Below are 19,426 nucleotides of genomic sequence, written 5' to 3' on the forward strand. Positions count from 1 at the left end.
AAATCTACGTTGTAAAAATGATTTATTACACGATAAGACATTACAAACCGAATAAGCTTCGCATATCAATTGAAATATAAATTTAACACTTACCCCTATGTCTGGAGTACAATGGAGAGGGTACACTCCTTGACGTGATCCAGAACGACCAGTGTGTCGGTTATAAATTGATCTTCCTTAAATCCATAGGAGAGTGAGCAATAGTCAGGGTAAAATACCCGTGCATATCATGCTTTTAATGTGCCTCGTCGCAAGTAATTTCCGGCGATGTACATATTAGTACAGTGGCTTACCTGAAAAAAAACACATATTCACCCTAGATAACGTTGTACGTGTGTACAACGAAAAATAGTCAAATAGTTCTAAGGCGAAACCAAGTTATATTTTGCCTAATTCTGTGACAGTATGTATGTATGTATGTATGTATGTATGTATGTATGTATGTATGTATGTATGTATGCATGCATGCATGCATGCATGTATGTATACGATCTTCCAGTGTCGTTTTTCTTGCTTCCATAGCAGTGTATAGAAAATCTTGGCAATGTATCAATTAATCCACTCGATAGTATTGTGAATCATTTATTATTTAAAAATTCTGGTTTAGAATTAATATGGTAGTCTTATGGAAACGAATTTCTACAATGGCCCAGAGCATGACATACAAGTAATAAATGATAGCCATACAATCATATTCAATTTGATTTAGATTTACAAAGCTTGTAAATTCTTTGATTTCTATTTATGTATTAAAGCCTTTGGAACTTAATTTCAAGTTGTCGAGATAAATTTAAATTTGAATTTCTCCAACAGAAGGCAATATAAATATTTTTCAAACTAGAATTCGGTTCTGAATACTATATATGCATAAAACTTCTAGGTTAAAGAAAAAGTTAGAATGCTTTGATCTTGTACTCTTCAAGTCATTTTTTTCAATTGTAAATAATTTTCCCCATTATTAGTCTATCTCTCCTAATCTTCTTGAAAACCAGGATCAAACATTAATCTGTGTAAATTCAAAAACCAAAAAATAAACTCGCAAACGTGTCAAATTTTCACTTTAAACATTAATTAATAAGACTAATTAATCAACATATAACTTTATACCAGTATTTAAAATTTATTTTATGTCTCACATTTACGGGAAAAGTCAAAGTTCACGAATTGTTGCTACAGTTTTAAAGTCTGCTGATTTACACCCAAAATTTCATGTGGATTTTTTCGACATCTTCTGTAAAGTGAAACCCCCATATCTCAGTCCAACATGTAAGTATTAGCAACGCGATTAGGTCAATGAGATTTAATTTATGTTTAGTATTCACGTTTTCAGTATGAAGCCATGAATTGCCCTATGGCCTGGTTTTCAATTTTTGTTATTCTCGGTTATTACTCAAAGTAATACAAAAATATGTAAACTCATTTATCAACTATAAATGTTCCTCGCCATATAAATGACACATACGGATATTGTTGTCCGATTCTAAAAAGCGTTACTTTCCTTTTATTGGATTTAAATCAAAGCCACAGTTATCACAATATTTCTTCAATGTATTCCTTATTTAGTAGGCCTTGTAAAGGTTCCGTTATTACACAGGTTACACAGGTTGCAGGACATTATCAATCATAACGCAGTTTTAACCAGGGATTGTAGTATTAAAATGTTTATGAATGAAACTCCACCTACCGTCATTGTATAGTCGAGACATCGGTCCCATCATATTGTGCTAATTACCAATATCCAGTATGTGCCACAAGAAACAAGTTACGGAAATCATTAAAAAGGTCCATAACAGTATTAAGTACCGATCGTTTAACCGTTTCCATGGGAATACATTTTTGACTGACTTAATATATGCCTTAAGTAATTGTTAACCTACTTTTATATATACAGACCTTGTTGTACAATTCTAGTCATTGATTTATCATGCAATTCTAGATCTTTATGCTCGAATTAAATTCAAAAGTGTCTCAATAAGTATGAAGCTTGTTTGATTTAACTCTGAAACATCGCCATGAAACTGTAATTTATGTCACATGCAATGTTATAAATATCAAGAGTGACTCCAGAAAAAAAGTCGAAACAGTTGCCTAACTGGGTTTCAATTTTCAATGTTCAATATGTCTCTTAAAAACTGGTAGTCATACTAGTACAGAACCATTATATATTACAAACAACCTAAACATCTTTATTACATTATTAAATTCAATGATTGGAAAGGATTCTTCCACATCACATGAGATTTCACTCCTTATAGATTCGAACGTACCATTTCATGTTTTATTTAAGATCCCATACGTATGCGTTCAACATGTTATAAACAGTTTTGAGAAACGTGGTGGCAACAAAGCGACAAAATGGATGATCTTTCCCACTAATTTCAAATTAGCCAAAGTCTTACCAGTTTTTAAACAATGTGATAGTTCGTCAAGAAACAATTATTGACCGACATCAATTTCACGAAACTAATCTAACTTGTTTGTAAAATAAAACATACCTTTCATCTTCGCTGATAGTGGACAAAATAAAATCTAGATAACTCACAATCTGGTTTGAGAGAAGGGGATTCATGCCAGACTGTGTTTAAAAAGTTGCTCGATAGTAGTATAGTGGGATATTTTGGCGTCAAAGGGACTTTAATGTTAAACTAGGGGGGTTGTACTTTGGCGTCAAGGGGAATTTAACATGGGAAAATTTAGCATGGATGTGACTGTAGAGCGTCAATGGAAAATTAACATGGGAATATATAGTGGATTATAAAAACTTCTACAACATGGAAAACAAATTTCAAGAAAGTCATTTATTTTCGAGGCCTACGAGGGGCCCTGAAAAGGGCTTTTGTGTTTATGTTCACATCATTTCGCTAACACAGAGAGTATGGCATTGGTCTTCTTCTTTTCCTCAAACTTTGTCTGGCTTCAGGTCCGTAGATCATAACTGTCTTTAAACAGCCTTGTCACTCCACATAAATTCTTCTTTTCCAAACGATTGAATCCGTCATCCTGACAATGTTCCACGATAATCTGACATGCATGGGTAAGTCCGTACGGAACAGCATTGATGATACGAGAATAGAGGCGTCTACGTCGGTCCACTTGTTTGTGACGAAAACAGGTGAAGGAATGCAGCGAAATGTGATTATTTATATGGGAAGGGAGGATCGAAACGGATTGAGTTATTTGACTAATCCAAACAGGCATTACAAAATTCAGTCACCACACGGAGTCATTCGTCCAATCCGAAGAGAGCATTATGTGACGTCACATCCCCTATTTAGAGACGCTAGCGTCTGTGCGTAGTCAGTCCATGCGACACCGTTTTCAATCACAACGGAAATTAAGAAGACAATGAATTGGGGTGTACCGGTCGTGGAGACGAGAAGCGATGAAATAGCAGCTACTACCCAAGAGAACACAGATTTACTTCCAGAAGAGGCTACTTTTAAATGGGATTTTGTGGATTTTCTTACCTCGCAAGAATTTGTTTTGGTACCAGTACCTTTGCAGAACCTTCTCCTTCTTTAATACTCGCTCATCATTTCAAACAGAGACAGAAAGAAGAATTGGAGGAATTTATACAGCAGCAAAAGGAAGCAGAACAAACTTTTCTTCTTTAACAACAGCGAGAAGAAGAGGCAAGAAGGAATCGACAGGATGAAGAAGCAGCGAAGAAACAAGGTAGTGAAAGTCAAACGGTCACGGTACTTTTAGACATTTTAGCAGAGTTAAGAAGTCTGAAACAAATGTATCAGACTTCTTTGTTACGATCGAAGAGAATAAGACCTTCCCGAGCTTAACAACCAAATCATGTGACTACGCCTGTCATACCACCCTTAATGATTTCTACCAAAACATCATCGACAGGAGGCAAACTAGAAGTAGGCCTTGGCCAGGGCAAAGGCTTAAGGCAGATAAAGTTGATATAAACAATCAAATACCCAAAGGCCCTTTTCAAGGCCACCCACTTCTCTCGAAAAGAGATGGTATTTCAATTGGCAACATCAATTAAAACTCAAATAGCCCTTCTTTTATCCCTATTGTATGTGTGAATGTATGTGTGCGTGAGTGTATGTTCTTATTCTAAAAATCAAAACTAAGAGACACTTACGTTTTATGACTGGTATATTCTGATCCAAATGTTACAATCCAATTCACATAACACTTTAAAAAGTTATTAGGGTTCCCCTCTGTCTGTCTTCTCTCTCTCTCTCTCTCTCTCTCTCTCTCTCTCTCTCTCTCTCTCTCTCTCTCTCTGTTTTCTCTCTCTGTTTTTTAAATTTCTTCACTTTCACAGTTTTTTCTTCCACTTCTTCCTCACTTTCTCCTCGTCTTCTTTTCTTCTTCTTGCTCCTGTTGTTTCTTGGGGCAATCTGAAGACCAGTGTCGTTTTTCTTGACAATGATAACAGGTATCTTGATTTTTGTCTCTTCTAGCCCCTGTCTTGATTTTTGACGGTCTGGGCACTCTGAAAACCAATGTCCTTTCTTCTTACAGATATAGAAAGTATATTGACTTTCATCTCGAAAGGAGGGTGAGTAGTCCGTCGGCTTGTGTGAAGAAAATTTTCTGATGACACCTCACAAAGCTCTGATCAAAAGTTCGATCTGTGTAGGCTCTTCCATCGTTCTGCTCGGTTTGAGAGTGAAATGAATAGTGGAAGGGCAAGACACACACCCTTTATATATACTCTGGTCTGCCATAGATTAAAAGTGACCTATGGTGTTTAACATGTGGTCATTTGACTTTTTGCAGTCAAGATGAAACGATCTCATCAATTCGGGAAGAACGGAGAAGAAAGTAAGAGGTAGAAACGTGATGTATCGCCTCGTACAATAGCTGAAGTCTTGGCACAAATTCATGCCAGTGATTTTGAAGATGATATGAGTGAACCAGAATCCAGACCCAGAGAGTCTTCATCTAACCAAAGTTCACCAGTAAACCCAGAAAAATACTATCACATTCGAGAGACGGAAAAGCACTCCTCGAGAAAATGTAGAACCACAGCTTACACCTACTCGGTGAAGTTTAAAGATTTCAAATCCGACGTACCGTTGGAGAAAGCAGAATAGTTCATCACCGAAGTGTGTGATTCTTTGTTAATCACACTGAAACACTAATCTCAAGCCAAAGAAGACGATTGCTTGACACTATCTATTCATCACGACAGCTTGAAATCCCCTGTTTGGATCGAGTTTAGCAGTCCCGATGAACTGACACCTTCTAAAGTCGTCGACAAGATTCAAAACATGCAGCAATCCAACAACCAGTTTCACATCACCGATGGTAAATATACACTGTCCATGACCCGTGTCTCTCTTCCCCAACGGACATGACGCAAAAAGGTGATATTGGTGGACGACCTTCGGAGCACGAAAAAGAGCCTCGTCCGAATTAACAACCCTCAAGACCAGATGTGTTTAGCCCGAGCCATCGTGGTGGAACGAACATATGGCAACAAGAACGTCACGGCAGAATGGAAAAGAGCCTGAAAAACTATTCAACAATCGGACCTAGCCAAACAAGGAAATGAAGCAGGGCCCCTGTTACAACAAGCTGGCTAGTCCAAAGACACACCCAGTGGCATTCCTGAAATGCAAATATTGCAAGATATCATAGCTCCACGCTACACTTTGATAGTGCACCCTCAAGAAGTGCGCCGGCCTATGTTGTTTAGAGGGAAAGACTTTAAGTATGGAAAATACTTTCACGTCTATCATCACGACGAGCATTTTTATGCAATTACAAGTATCACCGGATTCATGGGATACGGTTATTACTGTGAAAAATGTGACTATGGTTGTGACAATCGAGAGCATCACAAGCATTGTGGATCGAAATGCTCAGGATGTTTCTCCTCTCAACCCTGTCTGGACGAAGGACAAGAACCAGTGCATTGTCTAGCTTGTCAGCGCACGTTTGTCAGTCCTACCTGTTACCAACAACATCTAAAGACGAAAGGTTCACATCAGAAATGTGCTTATCAACTGCTGAGATTGTGTCCTACGTGTGAACAAGGCATCCGTACCAATAACGAAAAGGCACAGGTATGTTCAGGAAAGAATAAATGTCCCATTTTTCACCAAATCCTGGACCTAGAACACCAATGTTACATTCAAAATACCAACCCCAACAAGAGGAAGATGAGGACCACAAGAAGAAAGGGAATTTCATCTTTTTCGATTTCGAATGCATGCAAGAGACTGGCATTCACATTCCTAATTTCTGTGTGGCTCATCGAGCGTGCGAAAAGTGCATTCAAGAACCTATCTTTAGTCATTGCCCTCACTGCCGTACGATTCCTGGAGGACGTGAAAAAATATTTCGGGGACCCATCGCGCTAGCCGAATTCGCTCAATGGATCTTAGACCCCATCGACGAGACGCGGAGCCAAAAGGACATTAAACGTTATGGAGATTTGTCATCGCCATGCCACGGTGATGGCTCACAATTTCTCAGGATACGATGGACAGTTTCTTCTCAGATACTATACGGAACAAGGCACCGCACGTCCGAAAGTGACTTTGAACGGAGCCAAAATCATTTCCATGCAAGTGGGACAAATGCAGTTTAAAGAGTCGATGAGCTATTTGGCAATGCCTTTGAGCCGAATGCCTAATACGTTTGGAATGACAAAAATGGCTAAAGGATACTTTACTCACTTTTTCAATACCGAAGCCAATCAACATGCCGTCCTACCTCATTTGCCTGAGGCTAACAAATACGACCCCGACAACATTCGTACCGAACAACGAGAAGCTTTCTACGATTGGTACCAGGCCCATCCGTCTGTCAACTTCGACTTTCAGGAAGAAATGTTAAAGTAGTGTCGTTCCGACGTGGACATTTTACGGCGTTGCTATGGAAAATTTCGGGAACTGTTCATGGAACACAGAGGGGTCAATCCATTGAAAGATGCTTGCACCATTTCAAAGTATGTTCCTTTGTGTACAGACAACGATTTATGCCTGAAAACACACTGCCTGTCATCAGTCCTCAAACTACCAAAATTGTCAAACGTCAATATTCGGTCAAAGCCCAACGCTGGTTACATTACCTGTGCGACAAGGAAGACAAATGGATTCAGCATGCCCGCAAAGGAGGGGGCCAAATGATCATCGGAACGTGTACGAGTTTAACGGCTGCTTATTTCACGGATGTCCCGTCTGTTATCCTGAACGTGACACTAAAAATCAGTTTTTACAACGAACCATGGAAGACTTCTACGAGGCCACTAGTCAGCGACGCTTGAAGTTAGAACAGCAAGGATACCAAGTGGTAGAAATGTGGGAACACGACTACGATAACCATTTGAAAACCCATCCCGAGTTTAAACGCATCGTGCAAAGTTACAAGTTGATGGACCCACTAACCCCGAGGGATAGTTTGTACGGAGGACGGACAAATGACACCTGTTTGATGTACCACGCTGACGAAAAGAAAGGATATGAAATCAAATACTTGTACGTGAGCTCACTGTATCTCTACGTATGCAAATAGTGTCGCTTTCCTGCAGGGCACCCACAATTGCTGACGGAACACATCGACCTGGACCACATTCGACAACACGAAGATTTGATCAAGTGCAAAGTTTTCCCTTCCACGGACTTGTACCATCCCGTGTTACCTCACCATTGCCCAGGAAAACTGATGTTTCACTTGTGTCGTACTTGTCAGCACACCCAGGAAGAACGCGCCTTGACGGGAACGTGGGTCATCGTGGAATTGTTCAAGGCTCTGGACATGGGATACGAAATGTTGGAAGTGTACGAACTTTACTACTTTCCAAGACACAACAATACCACAAGGGTGAACCAACTCAGAAAGGCATTTTCGCGGACTACCTGGATGCCATTTTGAAATTGAAACAAGAAGCCAGTGGCTATCCTTCCTGGTGTCACACTCCCGAAGATGAGCGAACATTCAAAGAGAAATACTGGGAACAAGTAGGTATCACTTTAGACCACGTCGAAAAAAACGAAGGCAGGCGATCGTTGGTCAAAGTGATGTTAAATTGCTTGTGAGGTAAAATGGCATAACGACCGTGTTTACCCAAGACGGAGTATTTGACAAAACCTTCCCGTTACTTCCATATGATTCACAACAAAACCAAATACACGAAACACGTGGACGTCGTTCGTGAGGATTTGATCTTAGTCAATTACGAAAAAGATCTGGACTTTGTACAAGCCGACGAATTTGGAAATGTCTTCATTGCGGCCTACGTGACAGCCCATGCTCGCTTAAAACTGTACGGAGCTTTAGAACTGTTAGGGGATCGTGTCCTGTACTTTGACACGGATTGTTGCTTCTACATCGATCGCCCGGATCAGCAACAACCTGACATCGAAGGAGACCGTTTAGGAGCCTGGACAGACGAACACCCCGACGACAAGAGTCTATGTTTTGCTAGTGGCGGTCCTAAAAATTACAGCTACGAATACCGGGACCCACAAGGAGAAGTGCACAGTGTAAAGTGAAAGCATTGACTCTGAATTATTGCACCAGTCGAGTGGTAAACTTTAGGGTATTGAAAGACGCCTTGCTGTCTGGAGAGGATGAAAACTTTAAAGTGACCACCCACAAACCGAACAAGATTGTACGTTTACCCACTCACCAAATCGTCAGTCGACCCTTGGAAAAAGTCTAGAACATAGTGTACCAGAAGCGAGTGCAGTTTCCCAACCACTATACTTTGCCGTACGGTCACGTCGATATTGGTCAGCATATAAAAAGGACTACGTCCAAGGCCAATAGTGCATTGTGAGTACCAAGGTCAAGCAAACAAGACGAATTCTTTCAGAGAAGCACAAAAGAAGTTCAGAGGACTGTCTTGGACATTCATGAAAGACCAGTTTTGGAAGACACTTGTGTGACATTGACACTTGTAGATCCTGTCAGAACATTACACCCTGTCCCTAGGACATGTTAGTTACCAAACACATGTTATACACAAACTTGTTTCTATTCTACTTTGATCGTTTTAATGTGTATTTTATCGTTGTACATAACTATTTGGCTTTTATGTATTTTTTTAACAACTCTTGTCTTGTCAGTCTTCGTGTCACAAGTGACATTCCTAACACTATTGCCCCCTCTACTGTCTCTGCCCCCTCTTCCTCCATTTTCAAAGTCATCGACGAACACTTAGATCGTGTCAGTTGGGAGGCTTTGTATCTACGTCATCCCTTTAACATGCTCATTGCTGGACCTAGCGGTTCAGGCAAAACCGCATTTATCAAACGTTTGATCAAACATAAACATTATTTGATCGATCGTCCACCTCAACGAATCGTGTGGTGTTACATAGAGTATTAATCGGCGTACAGCCTCTTGCGAGTAAGTCAAGGCGATTCCATCGTGTTTGTGGAAGGCATTCCTAACGAAGGCGACGGAATCGTGTCTGACCCACGTCTAACCCATCTGGTCATTTCCGACGACATGTTAGGAGAAGACGAAGAAGAAATTAAACTGTGGTTTACTTGTAAAGGGCATCATCGTAACGCCAGTGTCATTTACATCACTAAAAATTTGTTTAACAAAGTAAAGCCCATCGTACCATCAGTCTCAGTGCTAATTACGTGATCTTGTTTAAAGGCCCTAGAGATAAATCGCAAGTGCAAGTCTTAGCCAAATAGTTAGGAACGCCTTGGCTAACTCAGGCATACGACGATGCCACTCAAACGCCAGACGCCTATTTACTGGTCGATTTGAAACCCACTTCCCCCGATTATTAGCGATTTTGTACCCATTTGTTTCACCACTGGTGTCAAGACGGCGGATCTGTCCTGTACATGTCTCCGTCCTCGATTTAGCCCAAAAAATGTATAAAATCCTCAGACACTTTTTGTCTGTCTCGTACAGTGTCAACACGACATACCTTCAGTCTCATCTTCCCGTCAGGCTTTTGGAAACCCGGTAGAACTGAACGAAGGACTGAATTTGATCTTTGTGTACTCCGATGTGGTGGAGTACAACGTGGTGGGACACACCTCCGTGCCGTTGCTGTGTATCATTCCATTCAAAGCGGATAGTACCACGACCAATGACCAGGAAGGTACAAACACCTATCACGTACACCGTGAATTTGTACATCCTCACTATTTGCCCGTCAGTAAGTCGTATTTTGGCACTGTCAACATTGCTATAAAAGGAGATCTGGGACAAAATATTCCATTCTCCAAAGGGAACGTCACGGGAACAACAAGGGAACGTCACGGTGACACTCCATTTTCGAAAACGATTCTCTAACGATTTGGAAGTCATATATCCAGTGTACAGAGGCGATGCTTGACAGCGAGGACATGGTTTAGGGGGTATGTTAAAATCACCCTTTCGTTCGGTGGCTCCGATGTTGAAACCGATGGTGAAACGAGGATTGCACGCCTTTAAAGATGCGGCATTGACACACGGTAAAGTATTTCTCCAAAATGTCATCATTGACAAACAAAACCCAAAAGAACCATTCTTGAGAGCAGGCAACAATGTCTTGCTGCAAATGGGTAAAGACATTTTGGACCGACGAGAAACTCCTATAAATACCCTGAACGCTACCGAGTCAGGCATTCCTGCTTCCTTGACGAATCAGCAAGGACAAGGCAGAAAGAGACGACGAAGAAAACACCCTTTCACCAGACTTCACACTTTTGAAACTAAAAGGCAAAGAAAAGAAGAACTGCTCGAGACGTTTTTCATTATTAAATTATAGAGAGACAGAAATGATGAACTGAGAGTCTTGCGCTTGTTCCAAATCGCAACTGGATATGTTTGCCATGCCGCCCACCATGATGACGATACAAGAATCCCAATGGGTCAAATTTCATCCCATCTCCTCTTTGACAGCCTCAGCTCCCATCGAGTTTGAAATCAAAGGACAGCCCGAATATTACATCGATCTGAACGGTAGTTACTTTTATTTGAAAGTCAAAGTGAACGATTCGGATGGTAGAGATCTAGATGCCGATGAGCCAGTAACTTGAATAACAAACTGGTCAGCAGCAGCATGGATACTTACCTTTATCGAGCGTACCTGGAAAATCTCTTGACATACGGAAAAGAAGCCAAAAACACTCATCTGGATACTTGCGTCGTATGGAAACCTGACACAGCGAACAAGTTCGATGAGGTGGCAGATAAAGATTGTACCAATAAGGGATTTGACACACGTCAAAAGAAAATTGCTGGAAGCCGAAGTGTAGAATAGATGGACCGCTTACATTTGGACATGTGGTTACAAGAAAAGTATTTGCTGGACGGCGTATATATTCTTCTGAAACTGAATCGCAGCAGTACCACTTTCCATTTCATGGCTGGTGCAGCCGATGACAAAACCTACATCGAGGAAGCCAGACTCTACGTGCGTCGTGTGGAAGTGTTACCAAAAGTGGGAAATGACATCGGTCACACTTTGAGCAGAACGACCGCTAAGTATCCGATATGACGCGTGGAAGTGAAAACTTTCACCATTGCCACTGGCCTCCGATCCAAGATCGAAGATCATCTGTTCCAAGGACAGTTACCCTAGCCATTAATCCTTGGTATCGTGAGCAATGCAGCCTTCAACGGAGTCCACAATCAAAATGCTTTCCAGTTTAAGCGCTACGATGTGTCCAAGATAGAGGTCAGACGAGATGGCAAGACCTTGTGTACCCGACCTTTCGAACCTGAATGTAGTGCCAAGATGAATTACTTGAGGTCGTACTTATCCCTGTACGAAACCACGGGACAGTTAGGAAGCAACACCAGTCATGGTATTACGTACGAAGATTATGCAGGAGGCTACGCTTTGTGGGCTTTTGATTGCACTCCAGACCAAGGGAGCGACGAGGGACATTTCCACACTATAAAATCCGGCAAGATTCGATTGAAACTTCAGTTTGCTAAACCTCTACCTGAGAAGGTGAACGTCCTCTTGTATGATGTCGAATTAGTTAATACCATATAAATCAATAGTTTGAGAGAAGTCATTCTAGACTATTAGAAGCCATGGAAGAATGTTATCCCTCTTTACATAGGCCATTATGGTTATATTTCGTCTTTAGCTAGGAAACGTAGTGTAAATCAATGGCCCAGTGACTTCCAACAGTGGAAATCTCAGTTTCATTCACAACGTTGTCAACCTTGTCCAAAATAGATAGTTATTGAAACAAATGTTTGCTGTTAAATTGAATTGTTAATTTGAAGGAAAAAAATTAATTGTTAGTTATTTGAAGATTTTTTTAAAAAAATGCGTTTGTCGTTTGGTTGCCATTGGTATTATGAACCGTTCTCTTTGACTTCTCTCTATCCTTCACATCAAACTATATGAGCATTCCGACTCGAAACCGTGTTGGGATGTTTTCGTTCGCGTCCGCGCTTTTACCTAAAAAGCGGAGTAGTCTCCAGTCTGACCATCCATTGTCGACTCATCCTCCTACGAAGATGTGCTCAACATTAGCCAAGCTGAACGAAGCCTACGTGAATTTGCCTGAAGAGATAGAGAATGTCAGAATGTTACAAGTCACTGAAGACCTGAGAGTAGAGGTCTTCAGAGAGGAAATTAACAGGGGAAAAGAAGAATGGACGGAGAAGTACAGACTTCAGAAAAACAAAGAGAACAGAGAGAGCGGCAGCAACAGCAGCAGCAGCAACAGAAACCTAACATAGGTTTTGTTGAATGCCGTGTCGACACCAAAGAGTTCTCCTTCTCTTTCCGAAGAAGCAGACCCTATCCTGTGAGAAAGTCTGTCACCAGACGAGGCCACAATCTTAGACCATAAAAGATTGCCATCACTCCTCGTCCACAAAAAACAGCCCTTTTCAGGGCTACCTCATACTCTAGAAAAGAAATACTCATTTAATTGCCTATGATATGTTAGTCAGAAGAAAAAAACAGAAGTGCGTCTATAAGCACATGATTTCTTTATCTTGGTTAGAAAGTGTGACTCTAAGTCCTTCGTTTTCGTCGCTTGTCAGAAATTTTAAATTATTGATTGTCAGTTGAATAAAAGTGAGTGTTTCTTTTAGGTCCGCGCGTTTTTGGTGATACTATGGGTAATGTAAGATTTGGGTGTCAGGGGATGTTTTCCGTCACGTCCGTGCTTCGGTAATATATACGGAAACACTCATCAATCTGGCTACCTATTGTCAACGAAAAAACATTGAAAATGAGCAAGTAGACTCGCAAAACTGTTGGAACTCTCTATGCACCTGAAATACGCCAGGCGCCTCCTGAATGAAATAGCAGCGGATGCTATTGTAGAGGAAGGAAGAATTAAAGAGGAGGAGTAGCAGAGAAGACAAAATGAAGAGGAGGAAAAGAAGAGAGGGATCAGGTCTCACGGAATGATGTGACGTAAGTGTGAGGTGACACCTGAGGCAAGGACGCCTCCACAAACAATAGCAACAGTACCACAGCATCAACCACAGCCACAACCTCTTCCACCAGTAGTACAATTACCTGTGATTCGCCCAACTGAAAACTGGGAAGAAGACATAAGGAGGCCACAACATCCTAGACTGCGACATATAAGAAGAGAGAGGGAAGTTTATACTATCCCAGAGACAGAAGATTGGGGTGCACTCTCATCTACTACAGTCAACTGGGATAATGACTGGAGCAGGATATGTGTATGTGGTGCTCGGCCTGGGAGATGTCATCACTAACAGGTGCATGTGGAGTTCCGAAGAAGAAAAAACCTTTTCAGGACTAACCAAAACTCTAGAAAAGAAACACTATTCAATTTGTCAATGTGAGAATGTGGAGTGGTGTGTATATAAACCCTCGCTCCTTTCCAGGTGTAATTGTGTGTGTGTGTGTGTGTGTGTGTGTGTGTGTGTGTGTGTGTTTATGTGTTTGTAAGCGCTTGCGTACGTTTGTGTGGATGATAGAGTATTGGGGTTTGTAAGTGCTCACCTACGTTTGTGTGGATAGTTGATCATTGGGGTTCGTAAGCGCTCACGTACGTTTGTGTGAATAGTAGATTATTGGGGTTTGTTTCTCGGCGTGTGTGGATAGTACAATTAGGGTTTAATATGGCTTCTTCACGTGTGTGGATAGTAAATTATGGTTATGTTTTTGCTTCTTCGCGTGTGTGTGTGGATAGTATATTGGGGGTTTGTTTTGCTTCCTCGCGTGTGTGGATAGTAGATTTTGGATTTAATTTTGTTTCTCCTCATGTGTGGATAGTAAATTGTGGGTTTGATTTGGCCTCTCTGCGTGTGTGGATAGTAGATTTTGGTTATGTTTCTGCTTCTTAGCGTGTGTGGATAGTAGATTGTAGTTATGATTTGGATAGTATAGTTTGGGGTTTGTTTTGTTTCTCAGCATATGTGGATAGTATAGTTTGGGGTTTGATTAGGCTTGTCAGCGTGTGTGTATAGTAGATTTTGGTTATGGTTTTGCTTCTTTGCCTGTGTGGATTGTAGATAAGAGGTCGCGAGTTCATGATAAGAGGTCGCGAGTTCATAACTCAGCAACAGCTGTGCATCTCCTTTATCCATGAATTGCCTAATATCACAGCAAGAAACCGTGGATAATGACGAAACCCATTTACATTTGCGCGCAGGTTCTGGATCTGTCAGAGTTATTTATGTAAGAGTTTATTACGACAACGTTAAACTTCGGTGCGGCACATTAACAGATATGACGTCTTCGCAGACATGGGTGAATTAGCGGTCGAGTTGGACTCCAGAGAGTACTCGAACGACCATATGCCATTCAAAAAGTGGACAAGAAAAATTCTTGGGAAAATCAAATACGAATGCGTAGGCAAGCCCACTGAAGAATTCGTCTGACCGAGATAAAATGGACTTGACTGTGGTTGGATCCGGTAGGATTGTTAAGTAGGCCAAAGGATTTCCACTCGTGGTTTTTCAAAACGACCTCTTGTACAACAGGTACGTAGAGTGTATTCAAGAACGAGTTGAATTCGCACACTTTCCAAATCTTATTCGGTCGTGGAAATATTGTATCGGTGTGTGTCGTTACACCATAGCAGGTTTGTCTCGGCTGGGCACCAAGCGCAATTTTTCACAGACGTAAAAATATCATTTATTTGCGTGCGGCCATTAACTAATTGGAGGAATGACTTGAAATTATCAACACGAATGCTTTAATCGGTGTATATGCCGCTCTTTTTATTCGCGACAATACATAGTGTTTTCTGTTTCGGAATACTAATCCAGTCTGAAATCGTGAATACATGACGCACTACATAGAGATAATTGCACGCCGTAGTTCATCTTTCAGCTCTCTCGGTGTATAAAAGATTCCAAACAAGATTGTTTCCCGAAGTCTAAAGCAGGAGGCTACAGCGGCGTTGTCTTCCTTAACTCCCTACCCATGCTCCATCAATCAGTAAATAAGTTAACTGAACCAGTCAGATAAAACAGACTCATTTCGTTCATATGTTCGTGAATTAGCTACATTCGATTACTGTATAAAGCAATAAATGCGTTCTTTGCTGACAATTACTCGGTGTCCATATCGTGATCATCAGGACTAAAGTAAAGAATAATAACAAACTAGTATTGAAGGCTGTAAGCTGTAAAATATGGTTCACTTAAGTAACCCTGAACGTATATCGCAAGAATATCAACAGAGACTAGCTATATTGTATGCTACATAAAATATTTTAGGAGAATGATTTTGTGATATTATCCAAACTTGGACAAATTTATAAGTTATCGAATCACGGCAATAATTAAAGAAGACAATTCTTGTAATGAACATTGTTTTCGAATATAGTTTTCACATATTCACCGTGTCGCACTTTTCATTTATTTAGATCGATCGAATAGAAGCCAAACGTTTCAAGAAAGCGACTGTACAAATACCGTCTCAAATGGAAGCGAAAGAGCAACTGAAACAGATGGCGATAATAATTGTTATGAAAACATCCAGAGCATCAGAACAAAGGAAATCAAAGTAGAGGACCTTTTTGAATTTGTGCTTCAAAGGAGATCAAAATCAAACCTCTACGAGGAAGAATACAAGGTATGTTTCTATCAGCTGAAAAAATACCAGCAAGCCTTTCCATGTAAGACATCTATTTTAGCTCTGCAAAGAGTGTAAATGTCACTTCAACATTGGCTGCTGTCCCATTCGAAACACGGTATGCAGTATTTTGTCATTGGTTTCCAGTTCTAATAGTGCATTAAAGTTTGATTTAAACTGACATATTGTTGATGTTCTAATGCCCCTTCATAATGTATCCAATAAATCAACGTGTTCTAATATTTATGCATACAGTGTGTAATAACACATGCAATAATGCCCCTGAATACAGTCAGCAATAACTCAACCTGCTGTAATGTGTGATAACTCAAAAATGTTGTAATGCCCCTGCATACATTGTGTCATACCTCAGCATGTTCTAATTTACTTTGTATATTGTGTAATTGCTCATCGTGTTCTAATACCCCGTATGCAGCGTGTAATAAATTAGAACCATCATAAAATGCTTTATTCTTACAGCAAGCTACAAGAAGTGTTGCTAAGTCAAAAGATGTTGCTGTGCAAGCAGAAAACAAAGACAAAAATCGATATAAAGGCATGGTGCCCTGTAAGTATATTTTTTTGGGGGGTATCATATATTTATATTTGCTTTCGTAATCGTTTTGTTATTGCTGTTGCTGTAGTAGTAGTAGTAGTAGTAGTAGTTATAGTAATAGTAGTAATATTAGTAATTGTACTAGTAGTGATAATAGTAGTGGTAATACTGTATAATTGTAATCAATAATATTGCAAATTCTGTTATGTATATTTAATTAACATTATGTGCTTCACTTTGTTTCGTGAAATATGTGTATAAAGGACTTGCTAAGCAATAATTATTTCCTGTTTTATGGTCAGTCTGTGGAATCATTTATATTTGTGTTCAGATATAATTTAAGAGGAATTGTTTATTCTAATTATTCATTAGAGTTACTAAGTGTTCATTGACTTTTTGGACTCACGCCCTACATTGGGTGTATTGAGAACTCATTCAATGACATTCTGTATTATATCATTGTGGTACATCAGGACATTGAAGACTATTGATACATCAGAACTTTCGACATTATTGGAATTCATTTTAGGAAATTTCTATACCTTTTAACTTGTGATAGAAAGTTTAGGATTATTTCGGATTTAATTGACAATACTTTAACTGTCTTTTGAAATTTACTTTGTATTTTAGGGAAATTATTTTGTTGATTTTTCTAGAGTTGTTAGTTTATCTTCTTTCTGTAACATTTTAAAATCTAGCGTCGAAAGAATTGATCGATCATATAGTTTTAATTTGACACTCTTTCCAAACAACTTTTTATCAAACGTTCGATTAGCTTCTGTCTAAAGTTATCTGCATATTGATTCCGTGTTCCTATTATTAACATCATTTATGATGTATTTAAGTATCTGTTTGATTATCTGCATCATATAAAGACGATGACAACAGAGTCATACTCCACGTTTGGGACGCTACTATGGAGACGGACTACATAAACGCCAGCTTCATCGACGTAAGTTCAACGAAATTTACAGTAATAGCCACACTTTCTTCACCAGCAAATATTAGTTGCATTCAAGCAAAAAGCTGCCACATAATTTCTTTTAAACTGAAAGAAAACATGAAACACTAAATTGCAACCACACAATGTTTATTAGACAAAGCTGTTCTTCTCAAAAGTTAAATTATGGAAGTTAAAATGGCCGTATTGTTGTTGTGATCGGGGCAAAGGAGAAATGATAACTGACTATCGATACAGTTCTATATCCCGCCGTTGTCAAACCGGTGACGATTGGTGATAACCGCAATTATTAATAAAGATTAAAGCGAATTATCGTGCAGTGAATAATTATTTCTTTTCTGTAAACAATCCACCTCCATATCCTAAGTTCCGTCAATACATTTTCTCTTGATTATAACCACGCTTCCATGCACTAAGTTTCGTCGATACGTCAATAATCGAAGTAGGTTAATAAATATTATGTTATCAACGTTGGAAGATATAGCAAAAGAATAAGAAGACATATTTCTAACATGTACGACTCTTATGATATTTTCTATATGCCAATGAATTGGTCAGTTTTTATTGAAGAAAAGGATATAAATGGTCTTTCATTTTCATTGGGACTTGACTTCACTAACACCAGTGTATATATATATATATATATATATATATATATATATATATATATATATATATATATGTGTGTGTGTGTGTGTGTGTGTACACCACTGGATCTATGTAAACGGACAAACAACTTTATTTCCATCTAATTATTATTTTCTACTACACACAATAATCATAAGCCAATGGTAGTTTCATCTCGTTAAGATTTGTTTATAGAATGAGTAATGATGTTTTTGTAAACTTTAGCATATATATGTGTGTGTGTGTGTATATATATATATATATATATATATATATATATATATATATATATATATACTTATTTATTTACTTATTTCTCATTGTTAATTATTTCTCATTGTTAACATTTGCTGTTAAATTCCATCTCCAGGGATTCAGCCGACGCCAGGCGTATGTGGCTGCTCAAGGTTTGTTAAGCTTGATATCGTCTCTTCCGACTTTTATACCAATAAGGAAAATACTAACGGACGTACACACACACATACATACACACGCACATACATTTTCCATTGTCGCTATAAACGTCTTTTGGTTAGAAGGGGCAAAGTTTTTTAACCTTTACACGTCATTTCCTGTGTCATTTTTTTGATTGGGAGGGAACGGGGTTGTGTTTCTGTATTTTTTTGTTCATCTTTATGTTTGGGGGTTAGGGGGTTCAGTGATTACGTTGACCATATTCACCTTCCTTGTAAGCATCAGCTGTGTACACGAAATAATCATCTTTTTATAAACACAGACACAAAATATGCGATGCACAACAATAACATACAGCGATTCGGTGTTACAGCGAAAACATCTAAGTTTCCTTTGATTATAAAAATTGCATCGAAACCTGACACTGAAACCTTTGTGCTTATTAATTTGACACACTCTAGCCATGTGTTCTATAAAGTAAATTACTTAGAACAAATACATAAAGTGTTATTCACTGTATCATATATTTTATTTTCATCGACTTTGTGTGTTTGGGATCTAATTACCATTCAGTCGAAGTCTAATTAAAATTTTGATAAGTTCAATGTTACCTTCAAATACACCAAACCTCAATAAAATATATGTCCCTACTGAATAACATGTGCTTGTTATTGTTGATATCACTGGCGCTCTGATTTGATTTTAAAAGATAGTTAGATTCTATAATCGTTGCCACAGATGCTAATTCAAATGTTAAAAAGGGCAGCTTACATTAGTTCGTTTATATATATATATATATATATATATATATATATATATATATATATATATATATATATATATATATATATATATATATATATATATATATATATATATATCACCATCACAAATTTGT

General features: G+C 39.1%; 1 protein-coding gene across 1 annotated transcript in view; it reads left to right on the plus strand.

Moving 5' to 3' along the window:
• LOC149808214 (receptor-type tyrosine-protein phosphatase kappa-like) overlaps positions 1-19,426 on the plus strand; it is a 48,887-nt gene that overhangs the window by 10,853 nt on the left and 18,608 nt on the right. Inside the window, exons 5-8 of the mRNA XM_089974957.1 lie at positions 15,762-15,970; positions 16,451-16,538; positions 17,402-17,478; positions 18,485-18,521. Coding sequence (XP_089831083.1) covers positions 15,762-15,970; positions 16,451-16,538; positions 17,402-17,478; positions 18,485-18,521 — 411 coding nt within the window. The remainder of the gene's footprint in view (positions 1-15,761; positions 15,971-16,450; positions 16,539-17,401; positions 17,479-18,484; positions 18,522-19,426) is intronic.

Source organism: Sinohyriopsis cumingii, chromosome 1, assembly GCF_028554795.1.
Source record: "Sinohyriopsis cumingii isolate HCF-2022 chromosome 1, ASM2855479v2, whole genome shotgun sequence".
Taxonomy (NCBI): Eukaryota; Metazoa; Mollusca; class Bivalvia; order Unionida; family Unionidae; genus Sinohyriopsis; species Sinohyriopsis cumingii.